The 15,443-nt window shown below is 53.8% G+C and overlaps 1 protein-coding gene across 2 annotated transcripts in view; it reads left to right on the top strand.

Moving 5' to 3' along the window:
* Positions 1-10,986, top strand: part of COLQ (collagen like tail subunit of asymmetric acetylcholinesterase) — a 64,911-nt gene extending 53,925 nt beyond the window's left edge. For both annotated transcript variants that reach the window (XM_061194705.1, XM_061194704.1), the window contains 5 exons: positions 5,791-5,930; positions 7,143-7,262; positions 7,607-7,727; positions 9,100-9,202; positions 10,917-10,986. In XM_061194705.1, the coding sequence (XP_061050688.1) occupies positions 5,791-5,930; positions 7,143-7,262; positions 7,607-7,727; positions 9,100-9,202; positions 10,917-10,986 (554 nt within the window). The remainder of the gene's footprint in view (positions 1-5,790; positions 5,931-7,142; positions 7,263-7,606; positions 7,728-9,099; positions 9,203-10,916) is intronic.
* Positions 10,987-15,443: the final 4,457 nt, after the last annotated feature.

Here is a 15,443-nt window from a genome sequence, read left to right as displayed (position 1 = left end):
CCATTCAAATTTTACACGAGAGAGATAAACACTATTCTGGCTTTGTTTTTGCACTTTGGAGAACAAATAGAGGAGTGAAAAAGAAAAAAAAAATCACATTGGTGATGTCATTTACACTTTAAGTGAAAAATAACAGGCAAGTATTTCATCAACTAACACCCTTTTCTACAAAAACGTTTCATGGCTCCAAGCAATGCTCTTAAACCTAGAAGTAAAGATGACATTGCAATTTTTTCTGTCTTACACAGTGTTATAAAAGAGTCCTTACAGATTTGCATCGAATATAGAAAGAAATCACTATAAAGGAATGAAAGTCTACCATTGAAGAGGGTACAGGTACACTGCTACCTTGTTTAATTTGAGGAGCTAAGCCTTTTATTTAGTTTGTCAGCTCAAAGGAAGGCCTTCATAGCACATCATCTATATAAGCACAGCATCTCTAGGTCCAAGAATACTGTTTACTGATTGTGCAAGATTCTTTGTCCTCAGTTATACGAAAGGAATCAAAATTTTTATTCTAATTCTTTTCTTAAGAAAATGAAGGCATTTAAAAATCCCAAAGTGCACTTTTCCCCACTGTGGGGAAGTGTTTACAACCACATCATGGGAAGGTCAAGAAATGTCATTCTGTTAATCCTTTAAACCAAATGAAAACTGGCTCTGAGACTCCAACCTGCTAGGATGCCAGGGAAATTCAATCTCAGGCATTAATGGGGTTCTCTCCACTTCTTCAACTGCCACAGAACCGTGGGGCAAAGATCCTGGGGAGTTATGGCAGAAAAACATCACGGGAGGTCCCTCCAGCCCTTCATCTGCCCCATTCACCTCTGAAGTACCTGTTGCCCAAGGCCACACGGTCAGACATGTGACCACGTTCCTCACGCCAGGCTTGGTTATCAGATCATCTCCAAGCCTGAGAATCCTGGTCCCCAAGGTTCAACCTTCCCAGAAAGGCCCCACAGCTGTTCCTCCTGAGACCTTGGCTCTCCTCCAGGATTTGGGGGTCCCCGTCCTCCCACATCTGGGGTGATCCCTCCTTTTCTGTCGTCCAGCCCCTCCCTCCTCACACTCCTCATACAGCGCCGCCCCCTTAGGAGCTTTTCTCTTTTGAGAACAGAAGGCAGAAGTCTTCAAACAGTACCTGTTTCTCAGCAAGAGCAAGAAAGCACAAAGTCTTGCCACCTCCTTGAAGTCAGGAAGGAAAAAATAACGGAAGAACTAACATCAATGACTGTGACGAGTTATCCTGCCACCCTTATTTCTAACTGTTAGGGGAGCTGGATTGAGATGCAGCTCAGGCCCTGTGTCCATGCCCAGACCCTGTTTCCCTGCATTGACTGGATGATCTGGATGAAGGTTCCTACAGCCAGTCCTTTCCCTCCTTGGTTTGGATGCATAACGTTCCACTTGAGCCCATGACCCTGAGCTGCCAACCCCAGAGACTGGGAGCATGGCCTGAAGCCCGGGTTTTGCCTTTGGAAGGGATGCTCTTGACCCTTGGGGTATGTAGGCGCTCACAAAACTGAGGAATAGCCAGGAGGCGTGCAGTTGGGGGGCGTCCTCAGCAAACTAAGACCTCACTGGTCTCACTGTGTGTATCTGACTTGAATCCCGGTTCCCTCCTAGGGCCTGGGGTGGGGTGAGAAGGGCAGGGCCTGGAGACCCTCAGCAGCTCCCTCAGATACCCGCTGTTTTGTCTTGCCAACCCCATCCCTGTAGCAGGGCCAACGTAATCCTGTTTTCTCTCCTTGGTCCTCTAGCACCTTGTCTTTCAGCCTGGTATGCCCACCCCCTTCCCTCTCTACCACCCCATCCTCTGCCAGATCCCAGCCTCAGTGCCCTCTGCCCTCCAGTGGACTCTGCTGTCTGCTGAGCTGGAGCATATTCCTACAGTCCCTCTGGGTCCACGTGGCCTGAAATACTGTTCCCGTCATCCCCTGGTCCAGGGGTCCCCAACCCCCAGGCCTGTTAGGAGCCAGGCCACAGAGCAGGAGGTGAGTGGCGAGCGAGTGAAGTTTCATCTGCCACTCCCCATCGCTCGCATTACCGCCTGGACCATCCCCACCACCCCCTCGCCCCCGATCCGTGGAAAAATTGTCTTCCAGGAAACCGGTCCCTGGCGCCAAAAATGTTGGGGACCGCTGCTCTGGTCCACCCCACCAACTCCTCTCCTTCCTTCAAAGCCCTCTCTTCAATAAGGCCTTCTTGGTCCCTAACAGGATGAGTCTCCTTCCCTTGGGGCCCAGTCCCACGTTGCATCTGCTACGGCCCCTCCACTGTTAACTGTTTTCTGCAGATGTGTTTCCTCTTCCTTCTAGATGGCAGGTCCTTGAGGCAGGGTCTTGGCCAAGTCAGCTTTGCATCCGCATGGCACCGGGCAGGTGGGGTGCGCGGGGCTGGCCCCTGCAGGTGCTCACACGCCTGGTCTACTTTGACTCTCGGGCTGTCCCACCTGGATTATTGCATGGCAGCCAAGCAGGATGCGGGCCAGCTCCTTGACTGATGTCCCCTCCCTGTGCCTTCCTTTGGGTCATTTCCCTTCTGGGGAACCTCCCAGAGTGAGGCTGCTGAAGAAAATGGGGCAAGAATCCTGCTCTTTAGAAATGTTTCTGGGGGGATGGGTCGAGAAGGAGAGGGAGGAGTTTAAAAGAGACCTTCCTGTGCCCGGGACCCGTTGGATCATCTTCAGGAGTTGGAACAGGCCTCCAAAGCGATTTCTGAGACTACCTTTGAGAGCCTGATGAAGTTCCACTCTCAGGAAAAAAATGTGTCTACCTACAGCCAAGATTCTGCTCACTGCTTCCCAGAGCTCCAGACCCCCTGGCCCTGATCCATCTTGGGATATCCTCAGGCTCTGTGGACCCCAGGTTAAACTGCCTCGTCTGGTCCATCCCTCTCTATATAGACGGGAACTTTGAGCCTCAGAGATCACAGAGATTCCCCAAGGTCACAGAGCTGACTGGTGGCCACTCCTGGTCCAGAATTGGTCTGTGACTCCTGGTCCCGAGACCCTCCCACGTAGCCGTGTAGCTTCTGCAGGGGCAGAGTGGGATGGGGGTGACATGGAGACGACTCCATGGTTCCTCTGCCTTCTCCCAGGTTACCCCTCGGACCTGCTCCCACTGCAGCGGCCAGTGGCGATGGGAGGCTCCCTTAGCAAAGATGGAGAGCTGGGTCCTCCGGCTGCCGGGGATGGGGGAGAGGCTGCCTGCTGGACAAGCTCCGAGGGGCTGAGTTGGGGAAGTTTGGGTTGCTGTGCCCTTCAGTGCCGCCTGGCAGGAAGCAGGCAGGAGTAATGGATGCCCTTGGACAGCTGGGAGGAAGCGGCATGGAAATGGTGGTGGGGGGGAAGGGGGGCAGGAAGCAGGCTCCCTGCCACATCCTGTCATCCTATCTGGAGGCCACCTCTGCTTCTGGTGCCTGGTGCTGGGGGACAGGACGGTTCTGGGGAGGTGGAGGGGGCAGGAGCTTCTCATTACCCAAGTTAACCAAGAAAGAGGGGTTGGGGACGGGGGAGGGAACCATGGCAAAATGCCTTTAGGATGTAATTTGCAATAACCAAATTACAAATTTGGCTGAGTCCTTCCTGACCCCAGACAGGGCATAAGTGAATCATTGTGGTACCTGGGAATTGCCAGCTTCCTGCGAGCATCAGTATTCCTGGACACGTGTCTTTTGAATGGCATAGTGTTAAGTCAAACATGAACTCAAATCTCAGCCTCACCACTAATTAGCTGGATAATGGGACAAACTCCTGAGTCTCTCTGAGGCTGTGGCTCTGGAGGAGAAGTTGGCGGTCACAGAGCCTGCTGGAAGGCGGCTCCCATGCTCTCCCGTCCTTGGTTAACTCCCTAGAACATTCCTGAGCTGGTGGGGTCTCTGTCCCTCCAAGCATGAGACTGGTGTTCCTCCCAGATTGTATTTGTATTTCTTGTTAGAACGAGCGACCATAACTTGGTGTAAGATGCTGGCAAGCCTCCCTTCCCGGCAGGCTGGCAGCATTCCCATCTTGGACATGTCTGTCCACCGGCTCAGGAAGGCTCAGGGTGTGGGCATTCCCGCTGGGGTCTCCTCCTCCGGCTGCAGCTGCTTCCTCGGGGTTCTGACCAGACCTCTCTCCCCGGGGTCATTTTTTCCCCACCCTTGTGGGATCTGCAAACCATGTCCCCAATTGCTGACTGCCCTCGATACAGTAATACAACCTGAAACCAATGACTGGCTGATCTCCAAGCTCCCCCTTATTTTCTCAGCAGGAGGGGTACTTACTTATTTCTGTTTTCGGTGCCCATCTTTTCCTCTCTTCTCTCCCTGTTGGTGGCTCTGGCTCTAGCACTTTTCTGCCAGCCGGAGTGGGACCTCTAGTCTTTTCTGAAGACCTTCCCTTTCCAGTTAGTCTGCATTCATTCATTCAGTTATCAAACATGTACTGTGCCCCTACTTTGTGCCACGCCCTGGTGAGTGAAAACAGGCATCCACCTGCCTTTGTGGAGCTGACATTCTCCTGGGGGAGATCCAGCTGGCCTGGATAATCTCACAGTGAATAGAATCACAGAGATAAGTGCCAGGAAGAAAAGGCCGGGGGAACTAAGAAACTGTACTCAGTGTGAACAGGATGGAGTGTGAGGCTTCAGAAAGGCTTCCCTGAGGAAGTGATGTATGAACCCAGATCAGGAGTGAGCCAGGAGGCGCCTGGGAAGGGAGGGATGGTGGGTGAAGAGGAGGATAGTCTGGTGGGCGGTTTTGTGCAAAGACCATTTCCCGAGACCAACGGCTCTCAACCTCGGTGCTCACTTGTGAGAGCTTTGAAAAGCACGGATGCCTGTGTTCCATTCTCAGCAGTCCTGATGGAATTGGTCTGGAGTGTGGCCTGGGCATCAGGGCCTTTACAAGTCAAGGTGAGAACTACTACCCTAGTAGGCCTCCCACCTTTCAGGGAGTGAATTTCCTGATCATATCTTTTCCGGACACTTTTTTCAGCATCAGGTAAGAACAAATAGGCTGAGCATTTTCAAACATTCCATTTCTTCCAGAAGAAATCAAAGAAACCCACATTCAGAAATCCCTTTGTTAAATTCCTATATATAAGAACAAAATAAAATGAGTAAAAAAATAATGAAAGTTATCAGCCAGCAATGCACTCATCAGAATAAGTCCCCATTGATAATGGTCTAAACATAAATAGGGATTGTTTCCCTCCTACAACAAAGAAGTCCAGAGGTGGACAGAGGCTGGCTTTGGTTCAGCCTCTAGGTCTCGCTCTCAGGGCCCCAGGCCCCATGAGGCCCTGGTCTTCCCTGCGATCTGGCTTCTCTTCTCACACTTGTTGCTTCACTGTTGCAGCATAGCTGCTGCAGCACCAGACATCTTGTCTGTCTTCCAGACAGGAAGAAGGAGGAAGCTGTGTCTCCCTCCAGCTATGCTTCTCCCTTATCAGGATAGACTTCCCCAGACACTCACCCTTCCCCCACCACGGATCTTACATTGGCTGACACTGTGGCACATGGTCACTTCCAGGAGCAAGGGGGTCTGGGAAGTAGAATGCCCATCTGTCTGGTCTCTAAAGTATAGAGAGAGGGAAGGGAGGAAGAGAGTTGGGAAAGGTGCTGCCACACCCAGTGTGGTTAAGGGACCCACACCTTGGACCAGAAATGTCTCTCTGGACCTCTCCTCCAGGCCTCCCTGAAACACTGTGGAGTTCAAACTTCTTTCTGTCGTGAAGGTTGCTGACACCTCCCTGGGCTGTTTGGTTTTCTCTTCCTTTGCTAGTAACAGCAGTCTGTTGCTTCCTAGGACACCTTGTAATGGGACCCAAAGGGGAAAGAGGATTTCCCGGGCCTCCAGGAAGATGTCTTTGTGGCCCTCCCATGAATGTGAATAACCCTTCCTATGGGGAGTCTGCATATGGGCCCAGTTCCCCACGAGTTCCTGTGGTAAGGCTCTTCTGGGCGGAATCTGGGGTGGTCATCCCTCAGGACTCTTCACATGATTGATGCTCCCCAGGCTTTGTAAAAGCCTTTTAGTAAAACTTATTTCCTCCGTTATACTGGGCACAAGCTCGTTATAGGAAATTGGAAAATAAGGGAAAATCAAAAGAAGAAAACCAAGGTTGCGGGTCTATTTTGGAGTATTTTCTTTGTCTTTTTTTTTTTTTGGCTGTGCCGTACGTCTTGCAGGATCTTAGTTCCCTGACCAGGGATTGAACCCAGGCCTTGGCAGTGAAAGCGCGGAGTCCTAACCACTGGACTGCCAGGGAATTCCCTTCTTTGTCTTTTTTAAGAAAAAAAAAAAAATTATAGAAAACTTCAAATAAATACAAAAGCAGAACAAATAGTGTAAGGAACCTCTTTGTACTCTTTACCCAAGTTCAACAATTATCAACTCCCGGCTAATCTTGTTTCCTTTTTACGCTTACTCACGACAGCCTACCCACCTTAGATTATTTTAAAGTAAACCTGGACATCAATTCATAATTTGAATGGGTACGTAATACTCTGTCCATCATGTGGCTGTGCTGTGCTTTATTTAACCAGAGCCCAACTGTCAGATATGTATCAGGTGCTCCCAAGCTTTTCCCTGATATAAATAACACTGTAATGAATACTTTGAGTATAGGATTTTTGTTAAGAATCATTTCCAGATGTTGAATTACTTGATTAAATGACATCACCTTTTTATTTATGTCTTTGTAACATTTTTTAAAAAACATTTATTTATTTGGCCGTGTCGGGTCTTAGTTGAGGCACGCGGGATCTTCATTGCGGCGCGCAGGCTTAGTTGCCCCACGGCATGTGGGATCCTAGTTCCCCAAACATGGATCGAACCTGCGTCCCCTGCACTGGAAGGCGGATTCTTAACCACTGGACCACCAGGGAAGTCCCCAAGTCTTTGTAACATTTTAAATGTTATAAATTTTAAACCATGGTAGATATTTTTATTTCAAACTCAGACATTAGGAACTGGATTGGGACGATGTGGTAATCAAGACATTGGTCCCCACTTCAGGAGGGATGCAGGAGTGTAAAAGCAAACCCCCCTTCTCACTGATCACCAGCCCAAGGTCAGGGACTGTTTCCTCCTCTGGCTCTTCCCCCGCCCTCCGTAGAAGTGTTTCCTGGAATCCTCACCAATGTTTCCTCTGGCAGATATTTGTGGTCAACAACCAGGAGGAGCTTGAGAGATTGAACACCCAAAATGCCATTGCCTTCCGCAGAGACCAGAGGTCTCTGTACTTCAAGGACAGCCTTGGCTGGCTCCCCATCCAGGTACTGGGCACTCAGCACACACCCCATCAGCAGAGGGACGCATCTCCAAAGGAAGGAGAGGCCTGGCGCAGAGCTTTCCATGGAAGTCTGAGCGCCCTCCCTCAGCCCGCCTCTGAGAGCTCTCCATGCCCCGGCTCCCCTCATGGAGCTCTGCTCTGGGCCAAGGCTCCAGACAGGCTCCCAGCCCCGCACAGCCTTCCTGCCAACCACAGAGCTCTGGCTACAGGGGAGGAGTGCCCTTCCCCCACTGCCCTGCCCCCCCCCCCCCCCCCCAGAGCCTCTGTCCCCGGTGCCCGGCTACCTGTCCCACCGTACCAGTAACCATGCTGTGTTTCTCTGGCCAGCTGACGCCTTTCTACCCTGTGGACTACCCCGTAGACCACCGCGGCTCCTGCGGGGACGGGGTCCTGCAGCCGGGGGAGGAGTGTGATGACGGGAACGGCGATGTGGGTGACGACTGCATCCGTGAGTGGCCCCAGCTTGAACCGCCGCCGGGTGGGGTCAGGCCAAGCCCTGGACACCAGCTGTGCTGGTTTGGGACAGTTCTAGAGCCAGAGCTGGGCTGCTGGGGGGACGACCCTCCCCACTCAGGCCAAACATGAGCCCTCCCACCGTCCAAGCATGGCGATGGGGTTGCTGTCAAGGATCTTGGCCCCAGAGAAGCCACAGGGCCCTCCCTTTCTTTTGAATCCTACTTCTTGGCAAAACCCACGTTCTAATCCGAATTCTTATCAAAGATAAAGGTGATGCAGGACTGAGAGGCAGACGGGAGAAGGCAAGAATCTGAATCAGGACTCACTTTTAGCGGACAAGAGTCCTCATAGCAGAGCTCTGTTTCAGGGATGGGGCGGCTGGGCTACCTTCAGGCTTATGGATGCTACCGGGACAGGCAGGCAGCATAGGGCTGAAGCGTCGCTTTTCTTTCTTCTTCTTTTTTTTAAAAAAAATCATGTGACAAAAGCAGGAGGTGAGGTGGAAAGCATGAGCTTTAGATTCAGATAGAGTTCGGATGCAGGCTCTGGAAGCCACTGAGTCACCCTCAGGCTCAGAGAGGAGGCTACACGGTGAGTGGGGTGATGGAGGGCCTCACTTTCCCCAACTGAAAAAGGGGTACGACCGCACGGAACGCTCAAGCCTTTAGATTCTGTGAGATTCTGCGAGCTGATGTGCGCATGGATTGTCTGGGTGCCGTGAGGGCTCGACATCCCTTCACTGCATTATTTTTAAAGTCCTGCTGTGAGAAGCCAGGGCTGGGGACGTGTAGGTGCAAAGGCGGGTTCCTCGCCAGCAAGGAGCTCAGAGGAGGATGAGAGCGCGCAGGGGCAGGTGCGGGATGAAGCATCTGGTTCTCTCCGCGTAGCTGCACTTCCCACGACAGTTCCTGGGTGGTGATTCCTAGGATGCTGGCTCTGTCTGGAGTCCCCCTGCCCCTCGTGGAGGTGACACAGCAGGAAGGAACTAATAGGGTCTCAAAGCCCTATAAAAATGAGGGTGGGTTCATACTCCTGGCCCCTACCCTGGTGTGAGAGCAGAGACCCCGTGGAAGACGGTCTGGCTCCCGAGGGACGCAGGAAGCTCCCTGCAGACAGACAAGTGCCACCAAGGCTGTGACGTGCCCGGTGCTCCCCGTCTCCCTACCCTTACCTCGCGGGAACCCATGGTGGTCCTGCGACAGAAACTGTCCTCCCATGGCATTGGGGTCTGAAGCTTTGTGGACATCCCTGCAGGAGGGTTCAGGCTCTGTGGGATGGCGGGGGCTCCTTCAGGCCACATGGTCCCACCAGGCTGTCCCCCACCCCACCCCCCTCTCAGGGCTTCACCTCCTGTGTCCCCTCAGGCTGTCGCCGGGCCTACTGTGGAGATGGTCACCGGCACAGGGGTGTGGAGGACTGTGACGGCTCTGACTTCGGCCACCTGACCTGCGAGACCTATCTCCCCGGGTAGGGACCACCTCTCGGGCTGTGACCACACCCCGGCCTCCCTCCCTCCTGCCTACTCCTCTTTCCTTCACAAATATTCCTGAATGCCTCTGTGTTCCTGGGGCTTTCTGGACTCTGAGGTATGGTGACACAGAACACATGCATGGTTCCTGCTCTCGTGGGGGGACAGTGCTAAACACAGAAACCCACATGCCACTCAGAGCAGTCGCCTGCCCCCAGCTCCGCCTGGGCCCCGGGCTGCAGCTCACCGTGGCCCCTGGATGAGCAGCTCCATCCCCCGTTGCTCCCATGACCAGACTGGTCTCCTGGGAGTGGGCCTGCCCGGGAGGGGGGGCCAGTGGAGGGGGGAGGTATCCGGGCATTTCAGAGAATCTAAGCATCTGTAACCTGAATTCTCTGGAACCACCGGGCAGGCCTGTGGGTACACATGAGATCCCACCAGCCTTAGTATCTAACTTTGGTGGCTCCAAGCTTCTCCCAGAAAACCCAGGAATGTAGTCTTCCCTTCAAGCACCCCCTGCAGTTGTTTCTGAGACCCCTCAGTGGCTGTTCATGTGGCTTAGTATCCTGAGTGTCCTGGCCTCCACGAGGACATCTCCCAAGCCCGCTGAGGGCCTCTGCCCTGTGAGGCACGATCCCATGCCCAGAATGGGGTCTCCTGGGCTCCGTTCCCTCAGTCCTCACAGGACCAGAGTTGCGTAGCTTGTAGGGAAGGTAGGGAGGCCACTCCTCTCCCAGTCCACATCCTGCTTCTCCCTTGGCCCCAGAGTGGATCCCTGGTTCCTCAGGCCCAGCCGTTCCCAGCCGTTCCCAGCCGTTCCCTCCGCCCCACTCCTCTGTAGGCTTGGACCCAGGCCCTCGGCAGGGCTGGGGGACAGACACAAGGCCTGTCTCTCTCCTCCAAGGGGGTCTCCTCAATGCCCACTCCCAAACGCAGAGCAACAAATCAAACCAGGCTGGGGGAGCTCAAACCCCAAACTCCAAGCACTGTAGGCTGGGCCAGGACCCCACTGCATCTGTGTGTCTGTGTGCACTGCCCCTCCCTGAAGTAGGGAGGCTCCTGCCAGGCCCCTGCCAAAGAGTTGGCGGAAGGAGACCACTGGGTGTAGACAATTGGACCTGGGGTACAGGGACACGTGGAGCCCAGGGTTTACCCCCTGCTCTCTGTGGTTACTCTTTTAATCCCGAGAAGCCTCAGGGGATGCTTGCGAATGTGGGCGTGGTGTATCAATACAACACAGTCTCGGAATTAGCGCTTGGGCTTACAGATGTGTAGCCTGTGCTCTCCAATATGGTAGCCCTCGGCCACATGTAGCTATTTAAATAAAGTTAAATATCCGACTCTTCATTCACACTAACCTTATTTCAAGAGTTCAATAGCTACATATGGCCAGTGGCTGCCACAGAAATAGTGCAGTGTGGTCTACTGCACATCGCTGGAGAAAGGGCCAATTCTCTCTGAGGGGCTGCATTCAGAGCCAGGCTACCTACAAACCCCTTTCCCCCAGATCCCTCAGATGGACTCAAGGGGAGAAGCCCCAGAGGCCTTGGACTCAGCTGCCCCAAGCCCCTCACCTTGGAGCCCCTCGCCCTTAGGAGGGTGGCAGGAGGGCGGCTCTCGGATAAGGTTTGACCAGAGTCCCGGGAGGCGGCCTTTGAGAACGTGGCTGTGTCCTTGGGGCTCCTGCCCACTGCCCCGTTTCTGCCCCCTCAGGTCGTACGGAGACCTGCGGTGCACCCCGTACTGCTACATCGACTCCACGCCCTGTCGCTACTTCACCTGAGGGCCGCCGGGAGGAAGCGGCTGCACCCACGGAACTGGCAGCAGCTTCTCCACCCTCGGCAGACTGACCTCGCCCCGTCCTGGTCCGGTTTCCACCACCTTCATGCAACAGAAACAAGGACAAACTCTTGCTGCTAAGATGTGCTTTTAACACAGTCCGACTGGAAGAACCTAGGACCACTGCATCCTGTCTTAACCCCGAGTACCGGGCCTCCTCCACACGCCCATCGCGACCCTCCGGCCAGACCGCCGGCCTGCGGGGCCCTCCCTTCCGAATATCGTGGACTTGGCTTTGCACTGTTAGGCACACAGACTGTTGGAGTTTGCTCCCGTCCGCTGGGGGCATCTGGGGCGCAGGCCTCTTGGCTCCTCTGACCTCTGGAAATGCGGGCATTCTCACCCGGCAGCTGGCCGGGGCTCCCCGGGCCTGGGAACCACAGAGCAGGGAAGTGGGCCTGTTCTTTGGGGGTGGCCCCCAGATCTGGGCCCAACTAGGGAACCCCCGCCCCGCAGCTGGCCACAGCCCAGCGCGGCCTCATGTGGATGCGGCTTCCCCAGGCAGAGCCCCAACTGTGAATAAGTACTGAGACCGCCACCAAATCCTGGGGTGCTGGGGTGCTTGCTGTGTAGACGAAAGCAGAGCAGTGGCCTTCTTTTCGACGTTTCCCAAAGGGGCTGCTCTTGGGGCTTCCCCATCCCCGGCACCATCCTGACCTCCTGGCTCTGCGCACTTGGACCTCTGTCCTGTGAACGTCTCTCGTGTCCATTTCTCCTTCAGGACATTTGCTAGCAGGCCGGCCACTGGTGTTTCCTGAGTCCTTAGGAAACTGCCGCCTGGTTTCCCGTCTGGGCCCCACGATTGAGTACATGCTCCGGGCAGAGACGGCATCTGTCCTGGGCGCCAGCTCCTGGCTGCCTGCTGACTCCTGTGAGCCCTGTGACCTCCCTCCCTGTCTTCGTGGTGCATAGTCTTGTCCTCGTGTGCGTGCGCCCGAGCCCCCGTTTCTACAGGATCGTTAGCCCTGCGTGTCTGTGAGCTGCCTTTCATCACCATATTTCCTGAGTGAGGCTTAGCTTTGTTTGGGAAAGACGTCTTCCCCACGGCAGACCTCAGGTGGGATTTGCCCATTTGCTACTAGATGGAGGGACACTCCTGGGCCTGTGTACAAGGCCTGCGTCTTGGGCACTTGGCATTGTGCTGGTGGCCTGTTGTGGGCAAATCAGCCCTGGGGTGGGTGGACACATGGGTCAGTCTGGTTCCTTCCACCTCTACTGCAAGTCCTGGGCTGATGTTCCATGGCCCATGTCTGTCCCATGTGAAGCCACCACCTTCATCCTGGCATCTCCGGATGGGAAATCAAGAAATAAAGGCAGCGTTCCTCCCTACTGTGGCTCTCTCTTCCCCGGGGGTTTGGGGCTGGTGTCCCAGAACTGCTGGATGGGATAAGGGCTCTGAAATCCAGTCTGCTTCCAGACTCGACAGAGGGTTCTAGAATGGGAAGTAGTCCTGCTCCCTCAGGGACGAGGGAGGAAACTGAGGTCCAAGGTCACCAAGCCGGGTCTTGCTCACCCCCAGCCTTGCTTTATGATCTTGCATAGGACAGAATGGAGATCTAGTACTGCCCTTGGACCTGGCCAGGAGTGACCCAGTCCTGGGTCCCACTCCTTGGAGGGCACTAATCTGGCTTTCCTCTGGCCATGACCCTCCCCACGGGGCCACGGTGACACTTGCACACCCCATGTTGCAGGTCCCAGGAAACCCTAACTCTCCACCCGAGTGGTCCTGAGCCTGCTTCCGGGGCCGCACAGCCCTCTCTCCACGCCTGTCCTCCTGACTGTGGCTCGCACACACCTGTAAGTGTGAGGGGTGGCCAGGGACAAGCTGTTTGCAGGGGTGGTAGATGGAGCTTGGAGATACAGGCCGCACATCCCGGCGTGAGACGGGCCAGGGGCAGGGAGGCCCGCTCTCCTGGTGCTGCCACAGAAAACTTTGAGGAACCTAAAAATTCCAGTCTTCATGAAAGTGTAAGCAGAACCTATTTAATGCGTAACAGTTTGTCAGTTTGATCCTAATGTAAATACTCAGACATTTCGCGTGGGAGCCACCATCTGTGCTCTTGTCCCTGGACCCCGCAGTATTAGAGGGGGGCCCGCCTCCAGCTATTTCTAGGGAGTGTTCTGAAAGGCTCAGGAAATGAAAGGATTCAAGGTCACATGTGTTGAGAATATATATAGTAATAGTCATTCTCCCCCTTCAGCATTCTGAAATGAAAAGATGAAAGATCGGGGAAGGTGGGCCCGTGCCTCCCCTGAAATGTTAACTCCCCGGCGTAGGGAGCAGCTTTGCCAGGAGCACGGGCACCTGTCAGGAGGCCAGGCAGCCGCAGAAACACCTCCTGGGATCATCTGCTGGTGGGAGCCCCCTTACCTGTTCATACTTGGTTCATCACTTCCCACAGCCTCAGTTTCCTCACCTGAGAGACTTGAGACAGAGGCTGAATTTTCTTCCAACTCTAACCGCTGGTGAGTGTGGATTCTGCCCTCCAGCTGTGACAGGGTATGTCCTTGGAGGGGTGATGGATTCCTTTGGCTACTCTCAAGCTGTCACATGGCATGGCTGAGAATATGACAGGGCCTTCAGATATTGTCACCAAAGGAGGCACTGTCAGTCCAGATGTTTTTGTTGGCAAGTAGCAGAAAATCCAACTTAAATATGATATAAACCATAGGGTAGAATTTATTGGCTCATATAACTCATAAGTTCCAGGAGTGGAGTGGCGATCAGGCAAGGTTCAATCAAGGCTTCCACTCCATTTCTCGGCTTGATTTAGCCTCTCAGCTATTTGCATCTCTCCTGTTAATTCAGTCCTTAGGGTGGTCACAAGCTGACTACTACAGTTTCAGGCTTACATCTGGACCTTGTAACGTCCACAGGAAGAGAGAACATCTATTCCAGTGGCTCTCAAGAAGTTTTTTTCCCCCCAGGAGTCCCCAGCAAATCTTGCCTTGAGCCTTGTTGGCCTGTTTTGGGTCACATGCCCATTCTTGAACCAGTTCTTGTTGTCAGAACGCTGCCTGCTGATCAGATCACAGCTGGGTTCCCGAACCCAGGGTGGCAAAGGTTTTAAGATTACCCTTAGCCCACCCCCTGGGGATTCGCCAGAAGCATATAGGCTGTGTGGGGAAGGGGTGGCTGCTGGACCGGATATTGGGGAGCAGGAATGGGGCAAATGTGACAGATTTGTAAGCAAAGTAAGGTCTCTGAAGGGAACTTGGTAACTAAGATATAGGAACCAGTGCCTGGGAAGACAGTAGGACAAAGTTTCTGAGCGTCTTGGGGCAGACACATGGGTCCATCCGTCACCCTAATAGGTAGGGGTGTGGAGGGCACATATGGGTCAGAGTGCTTAAGACTCTCCAAACCTCATTATAATCAATGGGCCAGCTTACACCCCAGTGACTGCTTTACTTGGGTTGTCTGCCCCAGCCCTGCCCTGTAGTGGAGTGAACCAATTTAAATTTTCAACGAAACGCAGATCTTCCATTTGTGTGGTAGCAATGGGCTCACACACAGCTCGAGGCCCCTGGCGATGCACCAAGGAGATTATTACACTAGAGCAGCCCAGTTACCACCATGGGCACAGAGGCTCCAGGGTGTGGGCTGGTCCCCCACCCGCATATTCATTCTTAACCATTCTGGGAGGGGTGCAAACCACACAAGAGTGATGAGTTAAGGATTCCCCATCCCACCTCATCCAACCCGCCCGCCCAAGAAACAGAGGTAGAGGACTCACACTGCCTGTATCAGAGGGGCTTTCTCTCTTGTGGCTCACTTGAGTTCCTTTCAGCCCCAGGCAGCGGACTTTTAGACAAGTCTCCGAGAAACCTCACCAAAGAAAGGAAGCAGCTATTTCCCCTGTCCTCTCTTCCCCCTGCCCCACTCCCTTCACAGGAAGGTAAAGGGGCCCACGTCACAGTGAACTTCTGCCCCCAGTAACTTCTTCAAAGGCAACGATGAATTTTGTCTTTGATATTCCAACCCATACACAGAACCACACTCCATGGGTGCCCCACCCCAAGTCACCCTCATCCAACACCTACCTAGATGGGAAGTTCAAGGCAGTCATCGTGGTCATGGGTCATCACTTGAGGCTCACCAAGGGTGTTGTGTCCTGGAGCAGTGGTTCTCAAGCTTTAGGGTTCATCAGAATGACCCGAAGGGCTTGTCATTTTGACTCAGCAGGTCTGGGGTGGGGTCTGAAAATCTGGGTTTCTAACAAGGTCCCAGGGGATGCTGATGCTGCTAGACCAGGGACCTAAGAGCCTGCTCTGGGGAGATGTCTCATCTGAGAACAACTGCAGAAGACTAGGCAAAAAACACAGGGAAGACAGTTGGGGACTTTGGGTGGGTGGCTTTTTTATACTTGTCATTAAAGCCGGGGGGGGGGGGTCTATGTC

Source organism: Eubalaena glacialis, chromosome 6 (assembly GCF_028564815.1).
Source record: "Eubalaena glacialis isolate mEubGla1 chromosome 6, mEubGla1.1.hap2.+ XY, whole genome shotgun sequence".
NCBI lineage: Eukaryota > Metazoa > Chordata > Mammalia > Artiodactyla > Balaenidae > Eubalaena > Eubalaena glacialis.
Note: the sequence above shows the minus strand (reverse complement) of the source record. Positions and strands in the feature narration are given on the sequence as shown.